Genomic DNA, 16,187 nt, shown 5'->3' on the forward strand with positions numbered 1-16,187 from the left:
GGTCAGAGCCACTCCATTTTACAGCTATTTTAGCCTCCTATCTTGGTCCAAAGGCCAGCAAACTAAGTTAGACACAGCTTAATCCTCTTCCTGGATTTAAATGAACATGATGTTCTGTTTCTATAGGAATAACAGCTCAGTTCACATAGTTCATTAGGCAGACAATACATGTCATGGCAACTTGACCTTGGTAAGGACATAACATGATCTCTACTCACTCAGACAGAAGGAAATTTCACTTCTCATTTCAGTCTTACTTGCAGTTTGGGTGCTTATAATCCACAATGCTTTTGTTATTGCTAATGGCTACAAATAATGTTAATTAATTAAATTACATGTTTCAAAAGTACCAATATGCTGTACATCAGAAATCATCACATTCTTTTGATGTCAAGTTAAACTGACATCTTTATTTCCGAAAGCTGGTTTGCCTTGACTTCTCTTCTCCAATAAATTCTCTTCACACTTCTACTTCTATTAGGTGGTACACCTTGTTTCAACTGATGTGTGAGGTTTTGAAGAAAGCATACATTATCAGATTATAGTAGTTCCTTGTTGTTAAGAATTGGTGGGAGATATATAGAAAAACACGAAGCATGACATGCTGAGAAAAAAGGACAGATTTTATTTTTGTTTCGTTATTTAATACAAATAGGGGTTAAAATAGTTTCTCCAACACTTAAGTGCTTTAAATCACTGTAACAGGTGTTTTGGGAAGGCCTTACCTTCCAAAGATACACAGATGTTTAGATCACCTTTGGAACAACCCATCTGTGTGCAATATATAAGCAATATGCTAATTTAAGCACCACAGAACTTAGCTTACTATTCAGTTATGGGATTTAATTTTTTTTAAAAAAAACACAATTTTTAAAAAGAATTTAGGTTTATTATTTTCTACTCAGCACAGCCATGTTCCACTAGAGATATATTAATTTATTGTGCTATATTTCAATAAGTCGTATAGGGTGATGCTACTCTACTGCTCTTTTGCAAGTTAACATTCCATTGGAAACATTCCTTTAGACTCTCTTGCTGGACAAAAAATAAAGTAGGTAATCAACAATATGCATCTATCACAATTATTGTGGGTTGATTTCAATATGAAATGGAATAACTTCCTTTTTTAAGATAGTGGGTTTTTTAATGGCGTTAACTTCTATGATGAATTACAGATGGATATGAAAAAAATGACCAAACTCCAAGAATTAAGTATGTATAAATAGCCTCACAGAATGAAGACCTATGCTGTATTTAAAGAGCCGGCATAACAAATACTTTACCAGTAATCTAAATCCAACTTTGCAAGCTTTAGGTCAAGCACTGGTTCAACCATCCCCCTTGCCTTTCCTCTTATACTTGGGGTGAACTGTCCATTTGCTTTAATGTAGCAAACGTAAATGCAATGGGGCAATGTATATGCATTCATGCACTTATGGCAGCAATGGAGGTGCCGTTTGACAGAAGAAATAGTAACGTTTGCAGAAATGCTTTGTGAAAGATTTCCTTGCAAAGAAAAATAGATGTGGGCTTCTTATTATAAAAGGAATCCACAAAAGGGGAAAAATCTTCCACTGATTTAAGGCTGTACTGTGGCTGTATCTCTTTCTTTCAACTACCTATAGAAGAGCAATGATATAATTTATCCTTATAGGCTTCTATTGCCTCCAGCAGCATGGAAGAGGGGAGAGTCAGATGTCCCCTTGAGTAGCAATACCTTAAGGCCAACTAGGTGAAAACTAAATAGACACTGTAAGTCTCTGCCTTTATAGGGAAAATTGAGGGGACACACACTCATCCAAATAGCAAACCACCAACTTTATGGTGGTGTTGTCTGTTTTTGTTGCATTTACATCATGGCTTGAGGGCACTTCAGAATAATATTATTTCCCACTTCTGTTTCTTCAAGAGCTCGTCAAGGTTTTCAAGGAAAAATTGGGTAGAACCCATTGCCTCACCAGAGACAGTCAATTCCCTCTGAAAAAAGGTGGTCCAGAGTCTCTGCTCTGAAGTCAGCAGCATATTCAGCATTTTTCTCTAAGTAGTAATCAAATCATGTTATTTTTTGCATGTGTTAATCCATAAGCCATGAGTAACAAACAATAATGGTTGTGTTATGGTAACAAATTAAGCCAACACACACACAATTTAACATGATGCCATGATCCTGTGATTATACACCATGCAGTAATACATCCTGTATCTTGATTAATTTTTGCATTAGCTAACATACTTTGTTAAACATCATTTAGTTTCACATGCTGAGAGTTTTCAGTCTTCTCTCCCTTGAGTGGCCTTTGCTTTCATCTTTGTCCTGGAGACAAAGTTCATTATGTAGCCTACATCAAGATAATGTGTGAAAGGCCACATCTGCATTCACATGAGTTGAAAACCTCACTGTCTCTCAGTGAAAAGAGGATGGATAAGGAATATGGTGATGCCCACAGGTTCACTAGGCAGTCTTAGCAGATGGTTTACTTATTGTACCTTTGAGTTGGTGTTGCCTCCTCGTGATTGTCTAGACAAGTCCCTATCATTTCCTTGACAAGATTTCAGAAGTAATTTACCACCTAGGGCTAAAATGATATGATTGGCCCAATTGATTTTGTGCCTAAGGCAGAGTCTACAATTCAGTTTCTCATCCTAGACTGATGCCTTAACCATTATATCAAACTGCTTCTCTTCTTACAGTAGCAAATGTAAAGTAAGGCAAATGAGTAATAACATGAATATAAACAACCTGGCTTCTCAAAAGAAGCAAGCAATACAGAGCATTGATGTAGCTGCGAAAGCAGTTTTCCCTCCCTTAAACAATTTTGCAATTTCAGGCTGGATGCGAAACAACTGTCCTTGGACAAAGTTGCATAATGATATCCATTACGTGTCTCAGAAAAGTCTTGGAAGTGTACTGTGGAGGCTATTATATAGCTCACTCCAAACATAATAGTTAATCCTTTAAGAAAAAGTGCACAAGCCTTACAGCATCAATATCGTAACTTTTTATATATTGCAGAAAATCAAAGAAATAGCATTGCATTATGTGTCTTCAACTGGGATTCAGTTTCCATTGTTGCCCTGTGCTTTCTGTCACTGAAGTAGTCAGTTGTGTGGTTAGCAAAGGAGGTGTTCAACTTTAGCAGTTTAAACTTTAAAGAGTTTACATTTAAACAGTTAAAGAACTTTGATAATTTTTCTGATATGTTTATACTATTAAACTGAGTTGAGGTTTTTCACATAAGCTTAAGCATTTTAAACGACCGTATTTTTCAGAGTATAAGACGCACTGGAGTATAAGATGCACCAAGGTTTTGAAGAGGCAAATTTTTGAAAAAGTTTTCGCACTCTGCAAACCTCCCCAAAATGGCCCATTTTTCATGAAAACAGGCCTTTTTTTAAAGGGCATGAATAGCCCTTAGGAGGCTTGTAGAGTGCTCCTGGGGGAGGGGGGGACAAGCAGAAAATGGCCCATTTTTCATGAAAAGGGGTCTGTTTTTTGCAAAAAAGAAAAAGGGCATGGATAGCCTTTAGGAAGCTTAGAGAGTGCTCCTGGGATCTGAGAGGGCAAAATTTAGCAAAAAATGGCCCACTTTTTGCTCATTTCTGCCCTCCCCAGCCCCCAGTAGCTCTCTGAAAGCCTCCTACAAGCTATGCACGGCCATTTTGATGAAGGGGGTTTCGGGAGCAAAAAAATGCTATATTCAGTTTATAAGACGCACCCAGATTTTCAGCCTCATTTTTTTTAGGGAAAAAGGTCCGTCTTATACTCTGAAAAATACAGTAACCGCAATCTTACATCTTGCTGAGCTCCAATATACAGCTTCTCCAAGATAGCTTTTACAATTAGTGGGGCAGAATCTACCAAGATTCAAGAAAAACACGATGCACAATACAATGCCTGAATAATTCTGGTGTGCTTAGTACATATTTATATACAAGCTAAACTTTGGAGAATGAAACAAGTAAAACATTACTTGGAGAAATTAAAGCTAAAGCCCATTATTGCAACATTCTGTTTGCCACACTGACCAGGTAAATGCTTTCAGAAGGATGACTCACGAAGCAAAATAAGACAGCAGCTTCTCTTTATTTCCCTCCCACTGTCTGTTACCTAAGATACGTTCTCCGTTAAGATAGAAGTTGCATCTTAGTCAGTAGTTTTATTTACAGATCTATCCTTCACAAATCCATCTGTCCCATTTTAAAACTCTTCAAACTATTAACTTGGCAATCTACTTTACAAGTAATTCAGGATAGATGAGGACTTAGAAAGCAGGAAAATAGACAGCAATAGACAATACACAGGATAATTGACAATTTCTACACATCTGTAATATTTATATTTCTACACATCTGTAATAGAGAAAACACAGCAATATTCCTTTGGAAGGACTGTTAGCCTATTTTTTCAGGCATTATGTTCTTAAGACACTAACAGGCATTGCTAGGCCATGCTACCCAGAAAATACTCCATGTGGAAAGCAAAATCAGGTTGGTTTGGACATAATTCTGTGTAGTATATAGTCTTGAGTGTGTCATTGAATTTAGCATGGCTAACAGGCACAAAGTGAGAGACTGATAGGTGGTAATCTGCAAAGTTAGGATTTAGAGGCACTTTGAAACAGTGAAATATTCTTATTCTTTGTGAATATTTATGAGAGCCCATCAGAGCTATAGGCACAAGTCCTGGTCTTTTCCTGTGATCTAAGAAATAGGCAAATTGACACAGCTGTATGTTTTGCTAGCTAACAAGATCAAATATATTTTATTGTTCTTTTAGTTACGGGCATCACAAAGGGAAAAAGAAAAAAGCAGTCAGGAATAATGGACCAGATTAATATACTTATGGACTGTGGAATTAAGGCCTTTTATATATATTGTGGGTATATATATATATATATATTCGTAGATTTTCACGGGTGTAGGTATGCTGGTCTTGTTGTATTCAGGTCTTTTCCCATGTAAGATTGAGATTGACCTTGCCGAAACGTTGCCAAAACAATCTCAATCTTACATGGGAAAAGACCTGAATATAAGACCAGAGGTCACACCCGTCATCTTCAGGCTGGTGCCTTTGACTTCGTGCTTGTGCGAGCAAAGCATCATCGGAGCTGCCGTTTTTCTATAAATATAGGTCGGTGTGTGTGGAATGTTGGCTTTGTTGCTTTAAACAGATTGGTTGGCTGTGTTGTCACATCTTGATTGGTTGATGGAATTGATGTTTGGTGAGGGTGATTGGTGATGGTGTCGTGTGTCGATTTTTGTGGCTGGGACTCATTTATTGACTAGGACTAGTTTCCTGAAGTTCTCTTCAGCATAAAATAGTCCCGAAAGAACTAACTTAATTTAGATCAAATAGTCAAGCATCAAATGGCTGAGTTGAATAACAGAAGAAAAGCCACATTACTGAGGTAGATGTAGTTATCTTGATGTTCCAATAAGCTAAGAATCTACAGGATGCAAAACAGGAAATGTTGAACATCCACCTTAGAGGTATATATTTCCAAGCCACATCGCACTAAACATATGCCCTCGGCAAAGTTGTGAGTTTAGTGTTAATTTGGTGAGAAATGAGAGTAATGGTACAGATATGAAAGAAAGGGAAGATTAGTTGAAACCCAGGATTCCATATTAAAATTATGACAGATAGCATAAAAATATAGAAATTGGTACAGGTGGAAAGTCTAAAACAACTGTGACTTTGTTTCAGTCACAGATTTTAGGCACACTGAAAGTAATGTTTCTAAAAGAATTGGAACATATTTTGGATACCACATAATATTTGGAGGGCAATAGCATATACTAATCCTCCCTAGCTGGAAAAAAGTTTTATCTATTTCAAACAGAAAATGTTTCTTGTAACTAAAACATTCATGGTGAATGAAACCATAGCTAGCATCGTAAATCAACATCATCTGGAAGATCAAACAGAGTCTTCTCAAAATTCGCTGTTCAAACAAGACAAAATAACATATCCATCTATAGTCTAAGACTGACATTCCATTTGCTCATGTCCCTCTTTGAAAAAACAAATAGCAGACAACAGGACACATTACTGCTTGTACTAAATTCTGTGTCAGTGGTGAAATATTGCAACATAAAAAAGAATCAATCTTTTGCTATTGTTGGATAATTTTCATCCAGAATGAATTTTTATCTTTTTTGTTTATTGTGGATGCTTATTATATTAAGACTTTCAATAATTCATACAGTTTATGAACACAGAAAGCAAAAATGAGAATTATGACTTGCACTCTAAATCTGAAAGAGTTGCTCCGTACTATGTCAATATGGCTCATGAAAGTAATGTTCAAGGCTATAATTTGGTATAGAAATATAATATAATCAGCTATGTAACAAAATGAACATTGGGGCATGTGTCCAAAATTGCTGGTCAGCATACTCTAGATAGCCATATTATTCCTTCCATCTCTTAGCATCCTGTACAGAAATGTGGGTACATGTGGAGAGGTATATAACAATTCAAAAGCTAGGATTAAACATGGTAAATAAAATTTAGTTTCCATTAAAATGAACAGAATAACCAACAAGAATCTATCATTCAAAACTTTTTCAGATAGCACCATCAGAAGATCTCCCCACTACCAATAGATACTGCTTTCCTAATCAGAGACTGGATACATCTCCATGTTATTGAAACAAAGGAACTTAAAGTTTCACTTAAGTGTAAAAATAATGCCAATTGCATTTTATCTCTTCTCTGTTCCTCTTAATACAGGTAGTCCTTGACTTATGACCACAACAGAGCTCAAAGCTTTGTCCCATTTTATGATCTTTCTTGCCAGCATTGTTAAGTGAATCACTACAATCATTAAGTTAATAACACGGTTATTAAGTAAATATGACTTCCCCATTGACTTTGCTTGTCAGGAGGTCACAAAAGGTGATCCCAGGACACTGAAACCATTATAAACATGAGTCACTTGCTGAGCATCTGAATTTTGATCATGTGACTGTAAGGATGCTGCAACAGTTGTAAGTGTGAAAAATGGTCATAAGTCTCTTTTTCAGTGCTGTTGTAACTTCAAACAGTCACTAAATGAACTGTTGTAAGTCGAGGATTATCTGTATATGATTAAACAGTGGAACAATAGCAGAAAAGAGAGAAAGAGGGAGCAATGATTTCAATGAGAAAAGAAATAAAGAAGAAAAGAACATAAAATGGCATTTTATCAGAAAAGAAGTTAAGCACGTCTTAAACTCAGAGAAATTAACATTGAAAATACTAAACGAATTTAAAATATAGCAGTGCTGTCCATCTGACATACAGGAAAGCAAAATGCCCTACACATTCTGTAATGGAGGTACAGCTCTACGCACGATGAAATGTAATGTTCCATCACAGATCAGTAAACATGTTGACCCAGGCCCAGAGAAAAAAAATTAGATTCATAAGCACCATTGAAAGCAATGAGGCAATCATGCTGCCATTTCAATGGGACTTAAGTAAAATTATATTTCCCTAGGAATGAATTTCAGTGCTATTAATGAATGATTGAGATAGAATGCAGACTGATATGAGCCATCTGCAGCAAAAACTCACTGCTTTATTCTGAAAAAAATATTTAAAAATATTTATTAGGGCTGAGTGATGTTTTGGATTTGAAGGCAAAATGGTTTGGCACTTCAGATTCAAAGCCATTTTCCTAAAGCAGCCTCACCTTTTCCCGGGATCTCCTGAAGGTTTGGTGTGTGATTCTGGTAAAAGATGGGCTTGGTTTAAGGAGTGGTAGATAGGTGTTGTTTGCACTTGTGTGAACTGTAAATCAGTTTTTTCACCTTCATGTCTAAAATGCTGCCCAGCCCTACCATTTATAGCATTGAGAGTGGACCCACTTTGTTTTAAAAGCACTCAAAAACAAGCTGACAGCTTCAGGGGTATCCAATCAAGAGTTTAAAGAAGGATTCCCAGAATGAGCAAAAAGTTTTAAAACCAAATTATGAATTTTGTTTCTAAAAGTGTTTTTAATGTTGCGAAACATATCACCATATTATTGATAAAACTAATCATAAAGATTTTTTTAAAAGAAAATGTTTTTCTTTCTTTTTTAAAAAAATATCCTGATTGCTATCATGTTACAAACTTGAGCAATGCATTCAATAGGTCTCAACACATAATTCAAATTGATTACTGCATACATTTGCCCCACACAGCATGAAAAAACATTAAAAAGAAAAAGGAAAAAGGCTACTTTTCTCGAGCATCCCTATGTCCACACCCAACTGATCCTGGAGAGGGGGGGGGGTGGCCTTGTTCAGTCCATATTCCTTTCCCTTCTTCTGCAGCAGCTAATCAGCACTGTTTGTTGCTGATCATATTATAGCCCAGTGGGGCATGAGGTGGGAAATGCTCAGGCCCAGAAGCTGGCATTTCTGTTGCACTCAGTCATCAATAGATTGGGGACCTTGCCAGCAAGCAATTATTTAATAACAAGAACAATAATAGCACGATTTGGACTACTCAGTTCCCTGAGAAACTATTGTGCTACAGAAACCCATTGGAACTACTAGACAGAGAGAACAAAATCCCAGGAGTCTGACTTTTACAACTATTTTCCACTTGATTCTACTAACATGAGAGTGGTACCTTGAATTGGTAGCACTTGGGCCTATCTTTCTGACATGCAGAATATACCCATTTGATGCTACCACAAACACAACCAAATGCAATGCCAAATCTACACAACTGACAGCTCCTGTACTCTTATCACCGTAGGGCCCTATCCTGGTCACTGCCTGATGCAAACTGAAATCAGCTCTGAGCCATCTATAATCAAGAACCATGTGGGTATTTGTTACTGAACCATTTGCTCCACGAGAAGTGGTCCCATGCTGTCCTTGGTTTATGGTGCACTGCTGAGCATGGTCACAGCAGTGGCAGTAATTTTATCATTTCTTGTGAAGCTTCTGGATAGGCTTTTGCTTCCACAATAATGCCTATAGAAACAAACTTTACATTAAACACTGTAGAATTTCTGAGTTCTTCAGAAACCTGTCTGGGTGCAGGCTAAATTCAGGATTGTCCTTCTGCTGCACAGTCATACATGGCCCTCTGATTCACTGCCATCAGTCACTGTCTTCTTAAGCTCAATTTCTGAAGATGGCTTTTCCTCCTTCTCTTCTGTAGTTTTACTGGCCTCCTCCTACAGCCAATAACAAATGCCCCACGTGGGCGTTAGGGGAGAGGTACAAGCATAAGTTTAAAAAACAATAGGTCTTTCAGTCTAAACTGATCAATAAAAAAGAAATTACTTGCTAGGAACACTTTCAAATTTGCTAAAACAAAAATGGCTATGAGACTCAGAACGGAAATGAAAGTTGTTTGCACAACTTCTGAATCACACAGTAATTCACAAAACCTCTGAACTTTCTAAATATATATCTGGTATAAATTGGAAGTATATGAAACATTATGCATGTTCTATATTATAAAGCTGCACTTTGAGCACATGAAAAAGTATAACGTGATCGAAGGAAAGATACTTCACTGTTCTTTGTTAACTATTTTGATTACCGTTACATAAAAATGAACAGAAATCCTTTAAAGGAATCATTTCTACTGTCATATCATCACAACTGCAATTATTTCATTCCTACTTTTGTATAATGGTTACAAGAACTTTAGCAGTGCTACCGGATTATTGGAAATAATTTATAATAAATGAAGGTGACTGAAGCTTGACATTTTATATGCATCAAACAAAGGAAATTGTATTATTACAATACTTCTGTACAATTCCATAAGAAATCCGGTAATTTAACAATCGTTGGAAGGGGGCCATACTGGCAAGGTGCAAACCTTTGCATCTCTCTCTGCAAATTTCTTGAACATGTTGGCATATATCTTTCGGTCCCGTTCATTGTGCTCCTTTGTTTTCTTCTGACACATGGTAATTTGTGACTTGGCTGCCTTATTCTGTGGATTCACTTCTAGCACTCTCTGAAAGTCACATTTTGCCAACTCAAATTCATTCATGAGCAGTCTTGCTTCTCCTCTTCGGTACAAGCCCTTTTCATTGGCTTGATCCAGTGCTAATGCCTGCAAACAAACATTCTTATAATTAACATAAATTAAAGGTGGGAAAATTCCCTCATAATAAATGACATGGTTACTAATGCCAGTAACAAAAATATGAAACTCAGCTATTTTTAAAATAGGAAAGTAAAACTAAAGCTTCTTACTGCATATGCTAAATTTTATAGTGTAATTATCAAAAATGAAACCAAAATTCAGAAGTACAATGTTTTTACCAGACTGTTTTACAATGCAACATATACTTCTATAGAAATAAGAACAATATTATTGTAAACGCAAAGTATTTAAAAATGTATCATAGCACTCTGTCTCTCAAATATAGTGTCATTAGAATTATGAAAATCTCTTACACTAATCTTCAAAATGGATTTTTTTTGCCACAAAGGCAACTGGATATTTAGATATTGTGGAGCACAGGCTTTTATAGCTACAAATGGAACTTTCTAGAAATAGTAATATGATACTATGACTAAATGTAAATGGATATATGCTTAAAACTTCCAAATGGAGGCTCAACAGAAAACTTACAGGCAAAGTTTATATGATGACTCATAAAGCCCAGATATTTATAGTGTTGTCCAAAAACACATGCCTTTCTTTTATATAATTATCTCACTAACATAAATGTTCTGTCTCACTTTTAACACATTGTTCCAGCTGTACTATATTCAGAAATCTGTATACTTTTTCTCTTGGGAGAAAAAGCTTTAATCTTGTAATGGTGAAAAACAATATTGAACAAGAATCAAGGTATTTAATACACGGTTCAGAGAAATGATACAAAAGTCAGCCATGAGTTTTATCAACAACATTTTAATCAATGATTTGGATGAAGGAATAGGGACATTCACAAACTATGCAGATGAGAAAGAACTGGGTGAGGTGGCTAATTTAGATCACGGGTGTCATCATGGCGTCGTCACATGACGTATCACAACTTTTTTCCCCTTTTCTAAACTGGGCGTGGGCATGGCCAGCGCATGATGCATCTGGCCTGTGGACCACGAATTTGACAGCCCTGATTTAGATTAGTTTAAAAAATATCTACTGTAAGCCTTCAGCACAAGACTGCTATGAATAGGATAGAATTTAACAAAGAGAAATTTAAAGTTTTGTGTCTGGGTAGGAAAAACATAAAGCACTTCTACAACATGTGGGAGATTTGACTTAGCAGTAGTATATGAGTGTCCTTATCAGTCACAAGTTAAATATGAACCCAACTGGGTAATGCATCTGCAATATGACAAATGCTATCTTGGAATGTGTTAATGGGAACACAGGCTACATCATAGAAAGCGACTGTTCCATTCAAATCTGCTTAGGTCAGACTCATTTGAAGTACTGTCTCCCATTCTGATTAGCCAAAAGGACAGTGAGAAATTGAAGTAAGTTCAGCAGAGGTCTACCAAGATGACATAAGCTCTGAAAATTAAGTCCTCTAAGGCAGTGGTCCCCAACCCCCGGTCCGCGGACCGGTGCCGGGCCGTGGAGTACCTGGCACCGGGCCGCGCAGCGGCCGGGGGCCATGATCGCTCTTTTAAATCCGCTCCTCTTAAATGCATTTCTCTCCCCCCCCTCTTTGGTCCCACCCTCGGCTCTCTTTCCCTCCCTCCCTCGCCGTCTCCTCCCTTCTCTCTCCCCCCCTCCCGCACCGATCCATCGCCAGGGAAAGAGAGAGTGAGAGAGTGAGAGAGGAGAGAGAGAGGGAGAGAGGGAGGGAGTAAAGAAAACTGTTCCGGCCACCGCTGAAATGACTCAGTAACTTTTGCGCTTGGATCTGCTTTTTCAAACCTCCCCCAATCATCATCGCCACCCTCTTCCTCCTCCTCCACCACCACCGTTTGTTCCGCTTAAGCTCCTAAAGCTCTCTCCTCGGCTTTTCCTGCTTTCTCCCTGTCACCCAGATGCATGCTGTGGTTCGCGAGTGCGGCTCGGTTTTATGTGTCCGCTTCTCTCCCTTTCTCTCCACACACCCCCCCCACCTCCATTTAATTATTTTTTTTAAAAGAAAGAAAACCGTAGTTCTGCCAATTGCAAAAAAAAAAAGTGTGTGTGCGTGCATATCTGCCGGCGGGTGTGTGTTTGTGTGGTGTGTGTGTGTGTGTGTGTGTGTGTGTGTGTATGTGCGCGCAGAGAGAGACTGGTTGGAAAGGAAGGACAGGACTGGCGGTGTGTGTTTCTGCAGCCCCTCCGGTGGAGGCTGCACTAGCCATCAGATCTGGTGTTTTTTTTTCCCCTCTCCTTTTTCCGGCAGGTCGTTTTAATCCTTGCTAATTACTTTCTGTTCTTCGCTTGCCAGCTTCCTTCCCACCCTCCTTCCTCCTCTTCCTCCCCCCCCGCCAGGTGTGCCTCCCCGCTTTTACTCCCAAACAGTTATATATTTATATATATATTTATTTTCTCTCTCTCCACGGCATTCGCGCGCGCGCTCTGTTCTTTGCCCGCCTAATGTGGTGGGGAGGGGGAGGGCGGGCAGAAAGGTTGGTCCGGGTTGAGGGTTCAGGATGGTCTTTGAGGAACATAAGTCTGTCCGGGTGGGGGGGGGCATATTAAAGCACTTTATATTTATGTAATTGTATTTTATTTTGTAAGGCATGTTTAAATACAATAAAATAAAAGTTGTTTAATCAAAACAATCTGATATATAAACAATGAATGTGTCATCGCGAACAACGCCCCCCACCCCTGCGCGCGCTCAGCGGGCCACGGTAAAATTATCAAAGGCTGACTGGTCCGCGGCGATAAAAAGGTTGGGGACCACTGCTCTAAGGAACAATTCAAGGATCTGAGTAGCTTAGCCTACAGAAAAACAACTGATGGGCGATGCAATGACAATCTGTAATGGTATGTGGAAATGACTTGGGGGAGAGGAGAAAAAAACCACAGACTAGACAACTGCCAGACGAATAGCAGCTGAGTCTGCAGAAGAAAAGGGGACATGATAAAATATCTCAGAAGGGACCTCCCTAGTTTCTTGGACTGTGAAGATGAGGGGTGACAGATGTATTCTGCCAATGTACCTTTACAATAAAGTCAGAATTAGTATTTCTGGGTGTCGTGTCTGAACCAACTCCCAAGGCTGACACAAATCTATATTAAATTTTATATAAAATTATATAATGCAAATGTATAAAAATAAAATAAATTATAAAGTTGCCCTTAGCTCCCAAAATGCTACAAAATTATTTTATTGTGTATTTTAATTGCATAATGCAAATAATTATCAAAGAATTTTAAGAACTTAAGTTGTCAACTTTTCTACATTTATTAGATATAGATCTATATATATCTATTTGCTTTGTAAAGCTTTTTTTGCATCATTTGATATTTATTTCTAGTATATTTAATTAACTGGAGCAAAAAAAAGCACCCAGAATGAAAATTAAGGAGATTGAGAAAATACTGAAATCAAACATCACTAGTGCTTCCCCAGATCCACAAGGCTAGATGTGTTTTTACCTTATTGCAGTATTCAATTGCTGTAGTGTATTCCCGTAGTTTTAAGTAGCACATAGCAAGGTTGAGGAAGGCTGCCAACAATAAAGATTCTGAAGCTTTAGATTCCCTTTCTGATAAGCCATATTCCATTTCTAACCAGGATACAATCTTTCCATACTGAATTACTGCTTGCAAGTACTTGCCTTCCTAAGAATAAGATTAAATAAGCTTAAAGAGGAGTATTACATTGAAAAGTAGAACATATTTGTTTCTTAAATGTCAGTTATAATTTGAACAATCAGTAATAGAAGAATGAGGGGAAAGGGGAACATTTCAATAGTAAAGAAATAGGCAAGTTGCAGTTAAGAATTTTAATAACAGAAAGTTGTAATGTCAAATGCCCCTATTTTGGCTACCGTATTTTTTGGAGTATAAGACGCACTGGAGTATAAGACACACCAAGATTTTGAAGAGGTACATTTTTTAAAAAAGGTTTTGCCCTCCTCTCCCCCCCCCCCAGCACTCTGCAGGCCCTCTGAATACTGAGACATGTAGAGTTTGGGAGGCCTGCAAAGTGCTTCTGGGGGCCAGGGAGGGCAAAAACGCGATGTGTGGGGGCTTGATCATCTTAAAGGGTAAGGCTTTTATCGATCTCAAATCCACTTTTCTCTACCTCTCCCCACGGCAGGGCAGGTCTAAACATATCTCTCTATGCTTTATTTTTTTTCCCCTTCCCTCTGACCAGCGACCATGCAGAGCTGCTTATCCCAAGGAGCGGCAGTCAGCTCTCTTCTTCTCTTCAGAGAGAAAGACCCGTGGGGGCTGCTGAATGGCCGTTGCTGGACTCGATCGAGAACGTCCCATTGGGCGAGGAGGAGTGGGGATCCCTTCCATTTGGATTAACAGTTCCTCATGGTGGTGCCTGAGCAGCAAAAGGGAAGCCCAAAGAATACGACCCAGCAAGGCTGCCTCCTTGAAAAAACGGGCTTATTCACAACCCTCTTCGCAATCCTGCTTCCTTAGTCTTGGTGCAAAAGCAGGTGCCAGGCTCCCAGCTACTATATCTCTTTTCTGCATGACAGATCCAGGCAGATTGGAGGTGGGAGTGGAGGAAGAGAAAAGAAGAATAGTCTCTTCTCCACAAAACCTGGAATGGGATACAATCAAGCTCCTGAGATCGCTTTGCTGCCACCCCAAAATGCTGTTACTGCGATCTCTCCCACCTGGAGCTGCCTGAGAAGGGGCAAGTGAAGTGGGCTCTGCAGAGATCGCTGTAACAGCATTTTTGGGTGGCAGCGCAGCAGTGGTGGGTTCTGGATCCTGTTGCAACCGGTACACTGCAACGGGGCCCGACATCCATGTGAATGCGTGCAGCACACATGCAGCATGTGCATGCGTGCTTACCGCCCGCGGCACTCCAGCTGCCATGCTTTTCAGGCGGCAGTTTTTGGCAAGTTCCAAGCGTGGCTTTCTTTCCCAGTTACTCAGAGGCTTTTGTATAAGCCGCCCTCCTCCTCTTCCTGCAAATGAGAGGTGCCTCAGAGTTGCTAGATTTCTCTTGACACTAGATCAGGAAGTTAAAAACCTGGAATGGGGTACAATCAAGCTTGATTCAAAACCTTCTGCCCCATGGAAAAAAGAGCAGCTCCACTCTTGTGCTCTTCCTGCTGACACAGCTCAGCCTGAACATGAGGATCATGGAGGAAAGTGTTTTCAGGCCGAGCAGCAGCAGGAGGGATAGCACACACCTTCTGAGCTGCGGGAAACGGCTGCCAGCGATGCCCTCAGGGCGATGATGTTGCAAGCGGAAAGGTTCAACACCCTCAGGAGCTGCCAAGCTCTTGCCGTCCTTCTGACACCCGTGAGGATCATGGAGGAAAGCATTTTCAGGTGGTGGATACCCTCCCCGATTCCAAAAATGGTGTGTACAGAAGGCGCTGCCATCTGAAAGCTCTTTCCTCTTTGATCCTCACGTTTCAGGTGGTGAATCTGGCTAAGGGAAAAGAGAAGGTGTGTCTGCAGTGGGAGGAGGCTCAGCGGGTGTCAGAGGGGCGGCAAGCGCTTGGCGGCTCCTGAGGGGGTTGAACCTTCTCCGCTTTCAATGTAATTCCCTGAGCTGCTTTGGGAATCAGTCTCCATGTGGAAGTGAGGAACCCTGCTGCCTGGAACCACCTGAAAATCCAACGCACGGTCCAGGTGGGCGGGGCTACATTTGGAAAATAAGACGCACTCAGATTTTCACCCTCTTTTGGGGAGTAAAAAGGTGCGCCTTATACTCTGAAAAATATGATACATTATGACAGATCCACATATACTGGATATCAACTGCTCAGCTCTCCAAACCAAAGCTTAGAGACTGTTCTACTTTTAAGAAAGCTATCTGCCATTGAAAGGTAAAGACCTTTGCCATGGAAAGGTGAATGTTAAGAAGGAGAGATTCTCTGAGCAAATAAATGAACTACAGAAGGCTTATCAATAGGAGACAAGTTTTTTCATGCTACAATGCTGACACATACCTTAAAATACACAGTTCCTTTTTCTTTGACAACAACAGCCTGTTCTAGTTTCTCTTTGGTGTCCATCTCCCAGGATTCTTTGGCCTATAACCAAGTATTTTTAGCAATAATCAAATAACAAAGTGATATAATGCTGAAAATCTAAACTATACTTCATAATACAGTAAGATTTGTCAACT

The 16,187-nt window shown here is 39.3% G+C and overlaps 1 protein-coding gene across 3 annotated transcripts in view; it reads right to left on the reverse strand.

The window, feature by feature from the left end:
- Positions 1 to 602: 602 nt before the first annotated feature.
- Positions 603 to 16,187, reverse strand: part of FKBP5 (FKBP prolyl isomerase 5) — a 52,737-nt gene continuing 37,152 nt past the window's right edge. For all 3 annotated transcript variants that reach the window (XM_014053859.2, XM_087719900.1, XM_087719901.1), the window contains 4 exons: positions 16,009 to 16,092; positions 13,514 to 13,699; positions 9,818 to 10,057; positions 603 to 9,161 (listed from right to left, as the gene is read on the reverse strand). In XM_014053859.2, coding sequence (XP_013909334.2) covers positions 9,057 to 9,161; positions 9,818 to 10,057; positions 13,514 to 13,699; positions 16,009 to 16,092 — 615 coding nt within the window. In that variant the 3' untranslated portion in view covers positions 603 to 9,056. The remainder of the gene's footprint in view (positions 9,162 to 9,817; positions 10,058 to 13,513; positions 13,700 to 16,008; positions 16,093 to 16,187) is intronic.

Source organism: Thamnophis sirtalis, unplaced genomic scaffold, assembly GCF_051295495.1.
Source record: "Thamnophis sirtalis isolate CommonGarterSnake01/CBP01778 unplaced genomic scaffold, rThaSir2_p1.2 scaffold_7, whole genome shotgun sequence".
NCBI classification, from domain to species: domain Eukaryota; kingdom Metazoa; phylum Chordata; class Lepidosauria; order Squamata; family Natricidae; genus Thamnophis; species Thamnophis sirtalis.